Here is a 15575-nt window from a genome sequence, read left to right as displayed (position 1 = left end):
CCACAACGAAACCGTACCACCACACCTCACCCATATCTTACTCGTGGTGCGCACTGCGGTGTGCGCGAGAGCAAAAGAGAGAGTGACGCGTGTACTTTGGCTCATGCCCCAAGGCAAGCGAAAACGTCAAGGGACTGAGATAGCAAATACATGGACAAATTACATACGTCACATTTCAAAAGAGTCGATCCAAGAACCCCTGGTAACAATGCGGTCATGACGAGCAAGTATAGGGCAGGTTCGTTGGCCTCTAGTTCATCATACATGCGCAAAAGTGCGGCACGAGAGCCAGCAGTTAGATGCGATATGAATATAAGCTAGCTAGGCTCTAGGAATATGACTACTTAGCACTTAAAAAAAAAAAAAACCGTAAACCCTAACCCTAACCTAACACAAAAAATCCCTAAACCTCAAAACTAAACCTAACCTACCTCTAAAAAAAAAAAAAAATAAATTAAATTATAAAGTGCGCTAGTATCATCTCATATGCGGCATCTTAACTGCCGGTTGCGCGGGCAATGTGCACTCACACTATAGATACTATAGCAAGAGCGTATTAAGTAATACTTAACACGCTCTTCGTACTACGTACATCAATCCAACTCTACACATAGTTGTACGGCAAGCTGTGCTATAGGTACTACCAAGAGCGTAGTAAGTAATACTTAACACGCTCTTTCGTACTACGTACATCAAATCCAACTCTACACATAGTTGTACGGCAAGCGTGTGTTGAGCGCCGCTGCTCGTGGCTGTCGTATATAGAGTCACATTGGCATTAAAGTAAGCGTGCTCAAGACTGTAGCGCATCATTCATGACCCCGACTTCTTTTCCTCCTGCCCGAGATTCCGCTTGCATTGCGAGATTACTAATAGAGCTTTATCGATTTCTCATGCGAGCGCATGCATGATTACGTCACTGTGTCGGCGCGTGTGTGCGGCGCGGGGGGGGGGTCTGGCTTCACAGTCTGTGCATTCATGAGAGAGCGGCAAGTCTACGCGTGCAACCCTTGTGTAAAATCTGCAATCCAACCAGCAAGCTAAATCCACGTGGGGAAACTCAGTAGAGCTGTGCCCCGTATAAGCTCAGTAGAGGCTGTCCAGGCCTCTTCTTCACACGTCCTTGTGTAAAATCTTTCGAATAGCCGGCATGCGTCAATTTGTTTTTGGCCTCCCAGACGCGGTGGTCGTGTTGTCGCCTAGGATCAAGTGGAGACGCGGTACTGTGGAACGTCGGTGCTTGTACGGGTCTTGAAATCAGTTCGTTGGATTTTGTGATGATGTTACAAGGAGAAATTTTATTTCATCCATCATGCATGTATGCTGGGATTCATCGTGAAAAAAATGTAATTACATTTAGCATCGCATGATGCTGAGTGAAATGTGGCGTGTACGTATTGCTGCTGTTCTCTCGTACTGTGTGGCCATGTGTGTGTGCGTGTGTTAGTCAGAGGCACAGGCACTTGGAACGTTTCAATAATAAAATTATGGTACGTGAACACGAACGTATTTACTACCAAAGTCTTAATGCTTTTTTACTCTTTTTCGCCTATTATTATACTGATAATATCCTACAGATGCCGTTAAAATGCTCATCTGCAACATACAAGTATACACCGCAGGCATGCCGCAGTGCACAAACAACAAGAATAAAGAGCTTTTGTTGAAAACTATTTTTGTACTTTATTTTTGTGAAAAACTACACTTTTTGTTTTTTTGTGTGCACAGCGGCGTACGTGCGGTGTACATGTGTGTGTTGTAGAGGAGCATTTAAATGGCATTTACAGGAAATCATCAGTAATAATAGGCGAAAGAGAGTAGAGAAACATTAGGACTTTGGTAGTAAATACATTTCGTGTTTATTTACCATCATTTTATTATTTAAACGTTCCAAGTTCCCGTGACCAGCAGGGCCATAGCCTCACGGGGGGCAAGGGTGCCCCACTAGATTTTGGAGCAAAATTTAAAAATGAGCTTAGCTAATAATCTTTAAGAGCCCTAACGTGATTTTTTTGTCACTTATCCGTGAAAGCCTTGTCTCAGACCCATCCCTACTACACTATGGACGTCGACGTCATTCAAGAGCTGCACCCGTCGCTCATCATTACACAGTTGAATCATGAAATGTTGCCTTCCCCTATAGGAATTTGCTCAGCCTACAGCCCTGGCCAGTATCACCGACAGCGCATCAACGGCGTTCTTTCCTCGTAGCTTTTCCTTGACCTGTCAGCCGCGACAGATTCCCTCATATGTCTGCAGTCAGTCCGTAATACCAACAATAGACATTCCACGACTTACTCTTGTCTCGTCTATTTCTGTGTAATGCGGATTAGGAGTGGGATTGCTATTGAGCTCTATACGACAATTCCCCGCAAGAGGCACATATATCTCGCCCTGATGAAACCTGTCGGATTAGAGCCTGGGGCTTCTCCACGCAGCCTCACGTCATATCTAGTCTTGCTATATATAGCAACGATGGTCGCCTACCATTGTATCAGGGGCGAATAATGACAAATATTTAAGCGACCGCACTTGAGTGGGACTAATAATGCCAAGAAAGAAGAAGAAGAAGAAGATTCACTCCCGATTGTATATTTGTGCACTCAACTCTTTGTTAGCGCCTCTGTCACCTGTATAGAACGGATATACCTAGCATGTAATGTTTTTGATGTTCCCCTTGGGGAGCGGTTTTCAAGTCAACCGACCTCTATAGAATGAACACGTATTCTAAAATGGAAACTTTGGCTGTTTCCCCTTGACTGCTTCCCATATACGCCTTCGACTGTAGCTACATCAGCAGAAAATGTGTACTATATTGTACTCTTGAGCAACAGATACGTGTTTTCGTCACTCGTGCCGTTGAGCACGAGCTTGGGGATTATGTTATATGATCAGGAATAGAAAGGTGATCGCGATGAGTCTATTCAATACGGAAGATTGGCATTCGCAAAATTTCTGTAACTGCATGCATGCACGCGTGCGCGCGCGCGCGCGCAAAATTGATTTCCATGTGCTTTACGTTTCTGTTTAAATAATAGCGGAACGCTATCAAGTTCATGACGAAATGTTTTCCCCATTCAAACGCCGTTTTTTTATGAAATGGGTTTCGCTTTCGTTGAGGTCATCGCCCGTTCACATTCGCGCAGAACACAATGAATCACATGAACGTGAGTCAGTTTATTCACGACCATAGCAGTACCATATAACTGTAACCAGACAATCGGAGATAGAAGAAAAATACCCCCACGCTTCCGGGAGCCGCTCTAGTTTGAGCATCGGCGCTACACGATTCATTCCTCCTCATCCTCCCTCGCGTGAGCTTCCCTCCCCGAGCGCGTACTGTGACTGTACAAAAAATTATTATTTTGGTGGTTCGCCGTGGCAACCCTCTCTAACTGCCCGTGAGAATTTTGTATAGATCTTCGTCGCTCTTGCATCCATGTATGAACTCGTCCTGCGTCAGCGCGCCATCCTTGTTCTCGTCCATCTTCTGGAAGATTCTCTTGGCGCGATCCTCGGGTGTGTCCTGCATTTGGTTGGCGTCGGCACCCAGCATCTCGTATATCGCCTGCAACGGTAACGACGTCATTAACGGTGAACAGCGAGAGAAGCCTGTCCTCGTGAGAAGAATGGCATAGACCAGGGGTTCCCAACCTGTGGTCCATGGACCCCTTTGGCGTCCTTGGATGGGCTTCAGGGAGTCCGTGAACCAGGCGCATGCGGAATTTTGTGTTTATGCGCTTATGTGCATGTTTCTAGTGAGGGGTCCGTAGCTTTCACCAGATTCTCAAAGGGGTCCATGACTCAAAAAAGGTTTAGGGGCCCTTGGCTTGGGGTTTTTTGGCGTTTTGTTGGGCCGTTGGGTTGTTTGGTGGGGCTAAGGGGGGCCATGGCCCCTGTTAATCCGAAAGTTTTAAAAAAATAAGAAAATAAGAATTGTTCTACTAAAAAGTTCGTATTCTACAAATTGTCGTACTCAGAATGAAGGCTGTACATGTACTCAAAAGTGCCTCAAATACCATCTCTTGCGATATACGTTTTCAAAATTTTCTGGTGGAGGACCCCCTTACCCCCGCCTGTTTTTCACACACACCCCCTCCTTGGAATCCTGGATCCACCACTGAACAGCTACTCATATCCTGGGAGCAGAGAACAACGAACAAAAATGTCGCCTCTTTGCATGGCGCCCATAACAAAGATTGCAGAGCTGAGAGGTGGGGGAACGTAGGGTGTGGAGAGGGAGGCGGAGGAACCACTAAAATATTAAGTCCTCCACTATTTTGCGCAGTTCGCTGTTTTTGGCCCCCCCTGTTAAAAAATCCTGGCTAGGCCACTGTCGTAGGCGTGTATTTCAAGCTCGGTTAATGCCGATGGCATTACCGGCGTTCGAAGGAGAATAAGCAAATTACGTGCAAGAGCGTACAGACCGTCAGGAAACATCGAAACGAAAATTCAGTCGAGCAAAACAAATTAGCGAGATGGATGGACATATGGCAGGCGAAATGAAACGCCGACGTGAAAATGAAAGTGAATAATAACGAAATGATTTCGTCGCGCTGAAATTTCGTCACGTTTCAACGAGCGCGTTAGGGTATTTTGTCTCTTTTAACGAGTCAGTAATAACGATACGGAATTTCACCTGTCCGCCGTCAACACACCTGGATAATCTTCGTCATCTCGCTCAGTTCAATAGTGCCGCTGTTGTCAATGTCGTACATCTTGAACGCCCAGTTGAGCTTCTGCTCAGGTGTGCCGCTAGAGGTCACGTTGATCGCGAGCAGAAACTCCTTGAAGTCGATGTAGCCGGAGTTGTCCTGGTCGAAGGTCCGGAAGACGTGGTCGCAAAACGTCTCGGCTTTACCCGTCGGGAAGAACTGCTTGTACACCTCGATAAATTTTTTCCTAGAGAGTTGGCCACTGGGGCAGTCTTGCTGCAAGGAGAAATAAGCGAGAGTTTACCTTCACACGTAGAACCCAGTGGCAAGCCTTTTGTTACTATATATATATATATATTAGATATATCTATATATATATATTGATATTTTATCTACCCGCTGCCTATCTATACAGACGCTCTTTCTCTAGAAGAGTCAGTTAGCGTCTTAGTCAATCTGTGCTACATTGACTACAATGACTATAATATGGCACATTAAGATATGGAAATGTCTGAATCGAGCAAGCAAAATGATGTGTCAAAATCAGAAGCTCTCTTTAGAACGTTTTTGTTTATCATCACAATGCAGGTCGCGATAGTCATCGGCGAGCATAGCAGCATAAATATATAATATATATGCAAAACATTCGTTCGTTAATATTCACGCCGCCGTATCGAAATTCAGAAAGAATGTTTAATTAAGATATATTTCCCTTTATCGTCTCGCGAATGTTATCACGCTTCAGGCCGCACGCCGACAAAGCTCTTTCTTTCAGCAGCTCACGCACAGCGTTCGCTAAAAATTCCGACCGCTTCAAATTAAGCTTTCTCTTTATGATTTCGCTCGGAAGCGAAGCTGCGCGGGAAGAGGACGCTGCGCGGCTAGGGAGGAAACTACCCGCAGGCCGTTGAAACGAGAGAATTTGATGCATCGTGGCGGGGGGAAAAGTGTGATATAGCTTGCCGCGTAAAGTAGGCGCGACATTCGCCGATCAATACACAAAGGCGCTCGCTCGTGAACCTGTCGCGTTTTGTTTGTTATTCAACGACAAGTCTCGATGTGCTATATATAGCTGCTCGTGATATATATATATATACATATATATATATATATATATATATATATATCTCCTATATAGCTGCTCGTGACCGAGCAGGGAAGGAAAGCGCAAGTATTTGGTCGGTCCTTCCGCGATTTTTGATGTACGCGACGGTGCCGACGACGCTACGATATGCTCGCGACGACGCACGACGACGACGACGTTGCCGACGACGACGACGACGTTGCCGACGACGACGACGACGTTTCCGACGACGACGACGACGTTGCCGATGCCGACGACGACGGCGTTGCCGACGACGACGACGGCGCCGATAACGACGGCGACGTTGCCGATGCCGACAACAACAACGTTGCCGACGACGACGACGACGACGACGACGACGACGATGACGACGACGTTGCAGACGACGATGACGACGACGTCCGACTTACGTGGAAGCCGCGGTGCCATTCGCGAATCTGCTCCTCCGTGAAACTCGTATTGTTCTTCAGAAAGACCAGCTCGTCGTCTGTGAGCTTGTGCTGCTTGCTGAAAGCCTTTCCCATGCTGGCTGTGCTGCAATCGGGGGCAGAGAGAGAAAGAGTGTGAGAAAGAACGGTAACGGTTAGTGTATGATGAGTGTGTGTGTGTGTGTGGGTGCGTGTGTGGTGTGTTGTGTGTGTGTGTGTGTGTGTGTGGTGCGTGTGTGTGTTGTGTGTGCTGTGGTGGTGTGTGTGTGCGTGCGTGTAAGGTGTGTGTGTGTGTGTGTGTGTGTGTGTCCGCTGTGTGCGGCGGTGCAGTGTCGTGTGTGTCGTCGTGTGTGACTGCGTGTGCGTGCATAGTGTGTGGCGTGCGCGCTATGTATGTATGTGTGTGCGTGCAAGGCGGCAACGCGGCGCTAATCCGCCTCTATAGAGGTAGCTCGGTAAATCGGTATACGCGTTCATCTATTGTTACCGCGTGCCAATGCTTCTACGGCCGTAAAAGCCTCGATTCGAACGCGAGTTAATGCATCGGTTAGTCTGTTTCGGATTGGACCACGCAACACACAGAGTTCGGACTCGTAATGGGGGCAATTTTGCTAAATGATGGCATTGTTTCCGACGGCAGCGGGAAAATATGCCAGCATATAGAAAGTTGCCGTGCATGACGTATACGACCGACATCGGCGAATGTAGTGTTTGTTAAAAGGCGAACAAGTGAGTAAATTGTGCGTTCTGATTAAAGTCAAGAGTACCCTCTAAAAGCCGGCGCCGAGCAATTCGGTTCTAGCCGTATGTTATATTATAAGCTTCTACCCAGTCGACTAACTATTTCTCGGTTTAATTGGCTACGCAAACAATCATAAACTACTCTATGCAACGACATATCAATATGTACTTGGCGAAAACACATTATGCGATGATTAGTGATGCGCTGGTGTACAGTGTCACACGGCGGACTGCCAAGGCCCCGTGGCTGGTGAGGCAACCAACCGAACCAGGAGTTAAGGAGAGACCTACGGCACATCATGGCAGGTAGATTGCATGTGAGAGCTGGTGGTGCCGTCTATCGTCGTTCCGAAGAACTAGTTCTGTGAACAGGACGAATCTCGGTTCCCACACCCTCCCTCCCCCCTCGCACTGCACACGATATTTCCAATCACGCTGCGCGATGTAGGTCAAACTGGCAGCCGGCGAGTAGATGCGATGATGATATGACTACTAGGCACTTAGGATATGCCTACTAGGCAAAACAACCTAACCCTAACGCTAACTAACCTAAACCCTAAACCTAACGCTACAACCCTAACGCCTAACCCTAAAAAAAAATTAAAAAATTAAATTAAAGTGCCTATAGTCAATATTCATATCGCAATCTTTCTGTCGCTTGCGTCAGAAATCGCCGGGCCCACAAAGCGGCTATCGTAGCACGCCCCTCTAATGCGGAAAGCGCACCGTGATCGCGGAACACTAAGGCGGATTACTTTCCCAGATTAATTGCACTCCGATTCCTCCTCAAGAGGATCGCTTGTATACCTTCTACGCATCATGCGATAGTTCCTAATGTCCGGATGTACAAAGAGACGCTGGCTACACCGTAGTATATGCAGACGCCTAGTAGACGACTGCGCCCAAAAGCAAGAAGAAACGCAAAGAATGAGATGGGAAACTAGACATCAGACCGGAAACTACGTCGGCCTGCAAACCACTACTACTCCTACTCCGACGACGACGGCGACGACGAAGAGACGAACGAATCAATTCATCTAAAACGACAGGCAATTATGAGGATGCGGATTACGCACCCAGTCACGCTTATCTCTGTATGATGCTGCGGGCGCGGGAGCAGCAGCGGCCAATCAATGCATGCACGGCAAAATGCACGAGCACGAGACAGAGATATCACGCACCGTGCGTACCGTCTGTGACCCCCTACTAAGCGTCTTAGGCGAAGCCCCTCCCACCCACCCTTCCCTCCACCCCCCGCCTTCCCTCCCCACGCCACCCTTCAACTACCGACTCACGCCTTTTGTCACCTCCCACCCACGGGGCTCCATGCCACCCACCCCTACAACTCGCCACCGCCACTCCCTTCCCTCTCCACCGTGGGGCGGCACATGTCCGTCCTGTCCGTTTATGACGCGTTCGGCTTGCGCGCTGTGCGTAGCGACAATGAATCATTCCCTCAACCTCATGTAAAATGATGATCTGGCACTCGCTCACGCTAACAGCGAGCTTAACGAAGGTTTTAGGTCCCTGAAAGGTGTGTTTCGCTTCTCTAGTCGCAGCGAAGTGAATGAGATGGGCAGGTGGTGTGGGGGGGGTGTTTCTTTCTGGCTGGCGAGGCGGGAAATCGAATCTTGGGGCTGGGGCATGTGTGTGGGGATGTAGGCGTGTCTGTGTGTGTGCGCTGTGTGTGTGTGTGTGGGTGTGTGTGTGTGTGTGGTAGTCGGTAGGTAAAGCTGTGTGTGTAGTGTGTGTGACTGTAGTAGATAGCGGAGGGAACACTGCAGGGCATCGAGGCGGCGGCGAAGGTCTATAGGAGGAGTGCCAAGGTCGGGACCAAGGCGCTGTGTATCGTGTGTCGTGTAGTGCGGTGTGTGTGTGTGTGTGGTGTGTGCTGTGTGGTGATGATGGTAGCGTGGGATGTGGTGGTAAAGTGTGGTTGTCTGCGTGGCCACAGCATGCTGTGATCGTGTGTGTGTGTGTGTGCTGCGCTCGTTGCCTGCTGTTTTGTGTGTGTGTCGTGCCTCGGTGTAGTGGTGTGGGTGATCCTCGTGTGTGTGTGTGTGTCGTGGGTGTGTGTGTGTGGTGTGTGTGCTTGTTTTCGTGTGGTGTCGCCCTGGCCCTGTGTCGTGTTGTGTGTGGTGTTGTGATGTGTTCTGTGTGTTCGTTTTTGTGTGTGGTGTGTTTGTGTCGCCCTGTCGTTGTCTGCTCGTGTGGCTTGCGGTCGTGCTTCCGGCCTCGGGTGCCTAGGCCCGCGAGATGCCCTCCGGCCGGTGTCTGCCGTGGGGTGCGTGCACACGGTGGATAGGGCCTCGGCGAGGAAATCGGCGAGCTCAGCGTAAGACAGGAGGCGAGGTGTGACAGAGAGATCGGATGGAGTTGTGGAGCGGTGAAGACGAGCGGAAAGAGGAGGCGGAAAGGGGCATCCGGGAGAGGGGAGCGTGGGTGTAATCTGCGGGCTTGGTTGGAGCGTTGGAAAGTGAGGGGTGATAAGGGTGGACGTGAGTTGGCAGTGTAGTGAGCTTGGTCGAGGGGTGGGGAGTCGAAGCTGAGGGTGAGTATGAGTGCAGGTAGTGAGCTGAGGTGAGTGAGTGTGAGTCGGGGATGTGGGTGAGTGCTGAGGCGCTGAGTGCCCAGTTGGCAGTGAGTGACGTGAGTGAGTTTGCGAGTGCACCGGTGGACAGATGTATTTGTTGCCAGTGGAGGGTGAGGATTGCAGTGGTGGGCGTGGATCGAGCGGATTGACAGTGGCTCGCAGCCTGAGGGAGCCAGCTCCGACGTACGTCCATAAGTCGCGAAGACAAGTGCGGATGGAACGTGGTGGGTGAGTCAAGTATCCGTCCTCAAATAAAAAGGGGGGGCAGTTATGTATGGAGAGAGAGTGTTAAATGTCAGAGCAGTAGAGAACAATATGGGAAGATTAAGACGATACGAGATGACGAATCTCCGTAGTTCAGAGATACCGCCGTACGAGACAACGGAGTATTCAGAAGAAGAAGGGCGAGACCACGACCAAGCAGAGTGAGCGAAAGAGAGATTCAAAGGTCAGCAGTAGAAGGACTGCCAGGGCGCTGAGAGCGAGAGAGAGAGAGAGAGAGAGAGAGAGAGAGACCACTGAGAGACGGGAGAGAGAGAGAGCTAACAAGCATGAAGCGTAGGAGTACGGAAGCCCCCTACGAGCCATGAGAGAGAGAGTGATAGTCGCGGCGGGAGAGCAGATGAGAGAGAGAGAGAGAGAGAGAGAGAGATGAGAAGGTAGAGAGAGAGAGAAGAGAGAGCTAACAAGCATGAGACGAAAGAGAGAGATNAGAGAGAGAGAGAGAGAGAGCAAGAGAGAGGAGGGTAAGCGAGAGGGATCGAGATACAATCTCCTTCGTCGAAATTCTAGCGCCATCCGCGAACATGCCGTCCCACGTTCCCACTCATCTCATCAACATGCAGACCTCATCATCATCATCAGCATCAACATCATCATCACCATGCATACCACATCTTCAACAACAACATCATCATCAAAATCAGCATCATCAACATGCAGACCTCATCATCAACATCATCATCATCATCATCATCATCATCATCATCATCATCATCATCATCAACAACAACATCATCAGCATCAGCATCAGCATCATCATCAACAACATGCTCAACTCATCACCATGCAGACCACATATTCAACAACAACATCAGCATCATCATCATCACCATGGAGACAGCAGAGAGTTATGCCAGCGATCGACGGCGCGAAATGAACGCACTGAAACTATTAATTTCGCAGCGTGGGAGAACCTGCCTGTAAGAGTGAAAGCAATGTGATGCCGCTATGCACACACCGTGGGCGTTACTTGTTGACTGCATAATTATATATCCAGAGTCGATCATAGAAGTCTTTCTATTGTGTACTCTTGATATATATATAGCCTTTATCTACTATGGTTGTGACGAATGCGTATTGCATTGGGAGCAGTAAAACGGATAATAAATATTGCAGAAATGGGTTTCGTCACCATTCTCCGCGCCTTTCGCTCGTTCTCTTTCCTGTGCCCATCTTAATCGATCTATCTCTCTCTTTCTCTTTCTCGCTCGCTCTCTCTCAATCTCTCTCTCTCTTCTCGTCTCTCTCTCCGCTCGATCTCCTCTCTCTCCTTTCTCTCTTCACTCTCTCTCTCTCTCACGCTTTCTCTCTCTCCACCTGTCCGTCTCTTTCCCTTAGCTCTTTCCCTCTCTCCCTTCACCCACCTCTCGCCTCCGATTTGTTCGTCTCCAACTACAAGGCTGTTATTATAGCCGTTGGCATCTCTTACCCTGGATTTTTTTTCTCATCTCCCTGGACTTTTGCCTAGTCGGCGATACTAATATATATGTATAAGGATCATCGAAATGCTAGGTGCGCGGTGGATGGATGCCCTACATAATAATTCTCCCCTGTGCAGTGGGTTTACCGTGCAGTGTGCCAGCGACTGTAACAAAGCGGACATGCAGTATTGGCTCGGTGTGACTGAGGCATGCAGGCACCGAAGCGGGAAGCTAAATATGCTGTATANAGAGAAGAAGAAAAAGTAAGAGTGCGAGAGAACGAGAGAGAGAGAGGGGGGAAGAGAGAGAGAGAGAGGGGAGAAGAGAGAGCAAGAGAGAAGGATAGGCACAAAATAACGGTCTGTGAGAGCAATAACTACGAAGATATACCTTTGTAATTCACGAGAAATCCGTCCCTGCATATAGCGACAATAGTTGCTACCACACAAATCACGCTGAATATCGTCAACTGCAGACTAGCGTATACGGCCGGCTATTCCACGTTCGCGTAGCCGTTATAAACTAAACCAGCTCATCGTAAAATGCGCATGCATTCACCAGTAATGACTAATATACCGCCTACATATATCATACATTGCCATACTCGTCACCAGTCTCATTGGATTGCCCATCCCAACAGCCCATGCACAGTCGTCAGCGAGCCTAACGACATTCATAGTGAATAACAATTAACGTGCAGTAAACGCAAATTCGTCTTAGTTCGAGTGACCACACGCAATTACGGCTCATAACAACCTTATATATGGTGCTAAACACAAAACGTAAAGCAGATGTCTTAAGGGATCCCGCCTAGCTGCCCATATTGAGGAGTAAGCAAATTATTATTAATATTCCATGACGTGGCGTGATCGGCTGGTGCTCGATAGAGATGGGTGTATAAATGGGTGTTAGTGGAATCCCCGTATGGCTTTCCATAACAAGTGGTCCCACGCTCATTTACTATACTAACACCGACTAAGACCTTTGCGCTGAACCCGTTCTCTTTATCTCTTTCAAATGTATATATTATACACTACACACGCGCACATTTACGCACGCCCTCACTACAAAGGCACGCACGCACGCACGCACGCACGCACGCACACGTACGAAGCGGCTTTGCTGAAAGCGCGAAAAAAATGCGATTTTCAGACGTAAACACTTCACGACGCATATCCACACCTCAACCTCAACGCTCTAGTTGTACTTGTAGTCGTCGCTTAGACCCCGGGCCGACTCGGGCCGAGTACAAGACCCGACGCACTAGAGCTGAGCACGATCAATACCAATACACGTCAACAACGAGTGTCCACGGCAGGCCGCAACGTCCTTGATATACACACCTGGCGAACCACGCCGCCGTCATGGGTGTGTCCCGTCTGTCACATAACGAGGAATCGAGGATACCGTATCCAAACGTCCATAGATACAAAAAAAACTGCTAAAAATCAATACCGCCCACTAGAGACTACATACCTATACAGTAACAGCGACGATGACACTGCGACACGATGAAACACGAATGCCGGCAAGATCGGAACGGGCGAATGAAACGGCAATGCTTGCCTCTGTGCTTACCTATTCCGAGTGCATATTATCCAGGAATGCGTTACAGCCATACATCCAAGCCTGTTCTGGTCTGGGGGGTACCACTACCCACCCATGCATAGACTGTCCCCGACGCCATCACGCGGCGATATTGTCGTACGAGTGAGCGACGTTTGCTCCGACTAGACAAGGACAAGGTCTTGCTGGATAAATAGCCCCAGGTCTAAACTCTAACGTCGAACTGTATATAGCAACAAATACAGGGACTAAGCTTATCTCGAAGGGAGCTCCACTGTGATAACACGATGTCAACAAAATAACACGAAAGCGGTCAGTTCTAAACATGCTCGAACGTCGACGATGTCCTTAACCCGTCATCTTAACAACGACTTTCGTCTTTAGCGTCGAGTATTGCTCATAGGTTCTATGTCCCCCAGGGTACTGCCGGAACGTACCCTGGGGGACATAGACCTTCTCAGCTTATCTTAAGTACGCGACGCCATCTAAGCAGGAACATCATCGTCAGGACAACAACAACAACAACAACAACAACAACAACAACAACAACAACAACAACAACAACAAGATGTCAAGCACCATCGGATAATGGTGTCAGCGAAAAGAAACGGATGTGTCGACGGGTTGCGACACTCGACGATGAATGAATTTAGATGAAATACCGTATTTAGCCGGTTATCGTATATATAGGACGCTGTTGCTTTTCGTTATAAAATTGCCCCACCCCCAAAAAAACCTCACCTCGTGTCTTGTGATCTGTGTGTCTTGTGATCTTGAGATCTGCATAGCGGGTATTATTATAGCTATAGGACTGTTTCGCCCGGGCACGGAATATTATACATAGGGGCGGAAGAACATGTGCAGTGTTTAGTACTGTTTACTACTAACCAAATGCTGGTAGTGCGTAGAGCTTACGAAATACCGAGAATTTGAGGAGTAATGGCATGGGTGCGGCCTTATTTATATGGTGAGCATAATGCTGATGGTTGGTATATATGGCGATTTTAGGCACCCGGCAGTTAGATGCGATATGATAGGACTACTAGGCACTTAGGATATGACTACTAGGCACTTAAAAAAAAACAACCTAACCCTAACCTAACCTAAACCCTAAACCTAACTTAAACCCTAACCCTAACCCTAAAAAAAAAAAAAATTAAATTAAAGTGCCTAGTAGTCATATCATATCGCATCTAACTGCCGGTTGCCGATTTTAGAGTGAGGTGTTATTCAGATTATTACCTGTTTAGATTTTTGAGCGCGTCCATTGCATCGAGGCGTTTCTTATACGCCGTGAAATACGATATGCATCCACATGCAAACAAAGCATAATTCAATAACTGCAGTGACGGCCAGAACCCTAACTACGTTCCTTTGCAGCTCAAGCACTCGTCATCCCACACGTACGCGCACACACGCGCGCGCGCACGCACGCACGCACGCTCACATACAAATATATCACATACCAAAGCAACTATGCGCAGTCACACAACACATAACGTATATCCAGAGTGCAAGAAGATTCAATTCACCGGAGGAATAGCGTTGCTCTCTCGATAAACACACATACACGCACACGCGCGCGTGAGCAGAAGGTGCGTGCGTCCTCTTCCCTTTCCTGGGGCTTGCGAACAGTTCTCGGTGTGCGGGTCTAACGTGCCTCCTTACGAGGTGGGGGGCGTGCAATGTGTCGGCCCACATGCAGCGTGAGTCATACACGCGTGCGTCACCAGATCTCACACCTGCATCCTCGCTACACCAGCTGCTGCCGACAGAGTGTGAGTGAGTAAGACCCACTGCCTTCCCCTCCCTCTCCCCCTTCCCTGATCTCCTGTCAAACGCGTCTCACGTGTGCATGCACGCACGCCGACATTGCGGCATGGTCTCTCATCTTGTTTCTGGCTCGCCTCGCGTCACGCGTTGAGGGGGGCGCGCCCGAATTGTCACGATGTACATCGGTATATTTACCACCGATTTACATCCGTGATATCAAGAGCGTATTAAGTATGCGCTTGGTTATATATTGCTTATGTATATGGGCATGCTGGTTGCGAATTATAGCTACTCTCACGCTTTGATAATGGATTGGCAAGTACGAGTAGGTAGACGCGGCGCCTATGCAATGCAAATGATATGCAAATGTTTAATAAGGCGATACAACTACCCGACGGTTACGCAGTACGTACGTCGGCGAAGATGAAACTTAGTAGTATTTCACTGTACCTTAAACCCTGAGGTAAAATTTGGTTGGAGTAAAACAAGCGGGAATTGAAGGACAAACGTGTTGTACGCGACCACGAGTCATGCGCGCGCACGTGTCGCCTCCATTACGTGATAAAATCCTCATCCTCACCACCGCACCTAACTTGTACATGCGTGCGTGCTGAACACGCACTAGCGTTGGTGCGCGGTAGAGAAAAGATGAGCTCGACCCATGACGATGTGGCGAATATTGAAAACTACAACTAGCTGGAATATGTTTGGGGTGGGGGTGGAATTGTCGTCGTGCTGTCCCGAAGGATGTCCTTTTGAAATTCTAAGATTTTGGCTAATGGCCCAGAGCAGCAAGTCAAGCTGGACATGAAAGATGGTTTGTCGATGTCTACAGCATGCTCTGCATGTTCGAACGTAGAGAAACATACATACGCTCGCTGACACACGCGCGCACGCACGTACGCACGCACGCATATGCACACGCACACGCATACACGCACTCGCACGCGCAGCATATATATATATGTGTGTGTGTGTGTGTGTGTGTGTGTGTGTATGCGTGCGTGCGTGCGTGCGTGCGTGCGTGCGTGC

The 15575-nt window shown here is 48.6% G+C and overlaps 1 protein-coding gene across 6 annotated transcripts; it reads right to left on the bottom strand.

Moving 5' to 3' along the window:
- Positions 1-1843: 1843 nt before the first annotated feature.
- On the bottom strand, positions 1844-14394 carry LOC106818276 (neuronal calcium sensor 2-like). 6 transcript variants are annotated; one of them, XM_014823013.1, is made up of 5 exons: positions 12681-12801; positions 7716-7804; positions 6150-6273; positions 4659-4931; positions 1844-3568 (listed from the first exon to the last, which is right to left on the bottom strand). In XM_014823013.1, the coding sequence occupies exons 2-5, from the start codon at positions 7727-7729 to the stop codon at positions 3392-3394; spliced, it is 588 nt and encodes a 195-aa protein (XP_014678499.1). In that variant the 5' UTR covers positions 7730-7804; positions 12681-12801; the 3' UTR covers positions 1844-3391. The 6 variants fall into 6 exon arrangements, with proteins under 6 accessions (XP_014678499.1, XP_014678511.1, XP_014678516.1 ...); XM_014823025.1 differs by lacking the exons at positions 7716-7804; positions 12681-12801 and adding an exon at positions 14303-14394; XM_014823030.1 differs by lacking the exons at positions 7716-7804; positions 12681-12801 and adding an exon at positions 14237-14260.
- Between the last annotated feature and the right edge of the window lie 1181 nt (positions 14395-15575).

This window comes from Priapulus caudatus, unplaced genomic scaffold (genome assembly GCF_000485595.1).
Source record: "Priapulus caudatus unplaced genomic scaffold, Priapulus_caudatus-5.0.1 Scaffold36, whole genome shotgun sequence".
Classification (NCBI taxonomy): Eukaryota; Metazoa; Priapulida; class Priapulimorpha; order Priapulimorphida; family Priapulidae; genus Priapulus; species Priapulus caudatus.
Note: the sequence above shows the minus strand (reverse complement) of the source record. Positions and strands in the feature narration are given on the sequence as shown.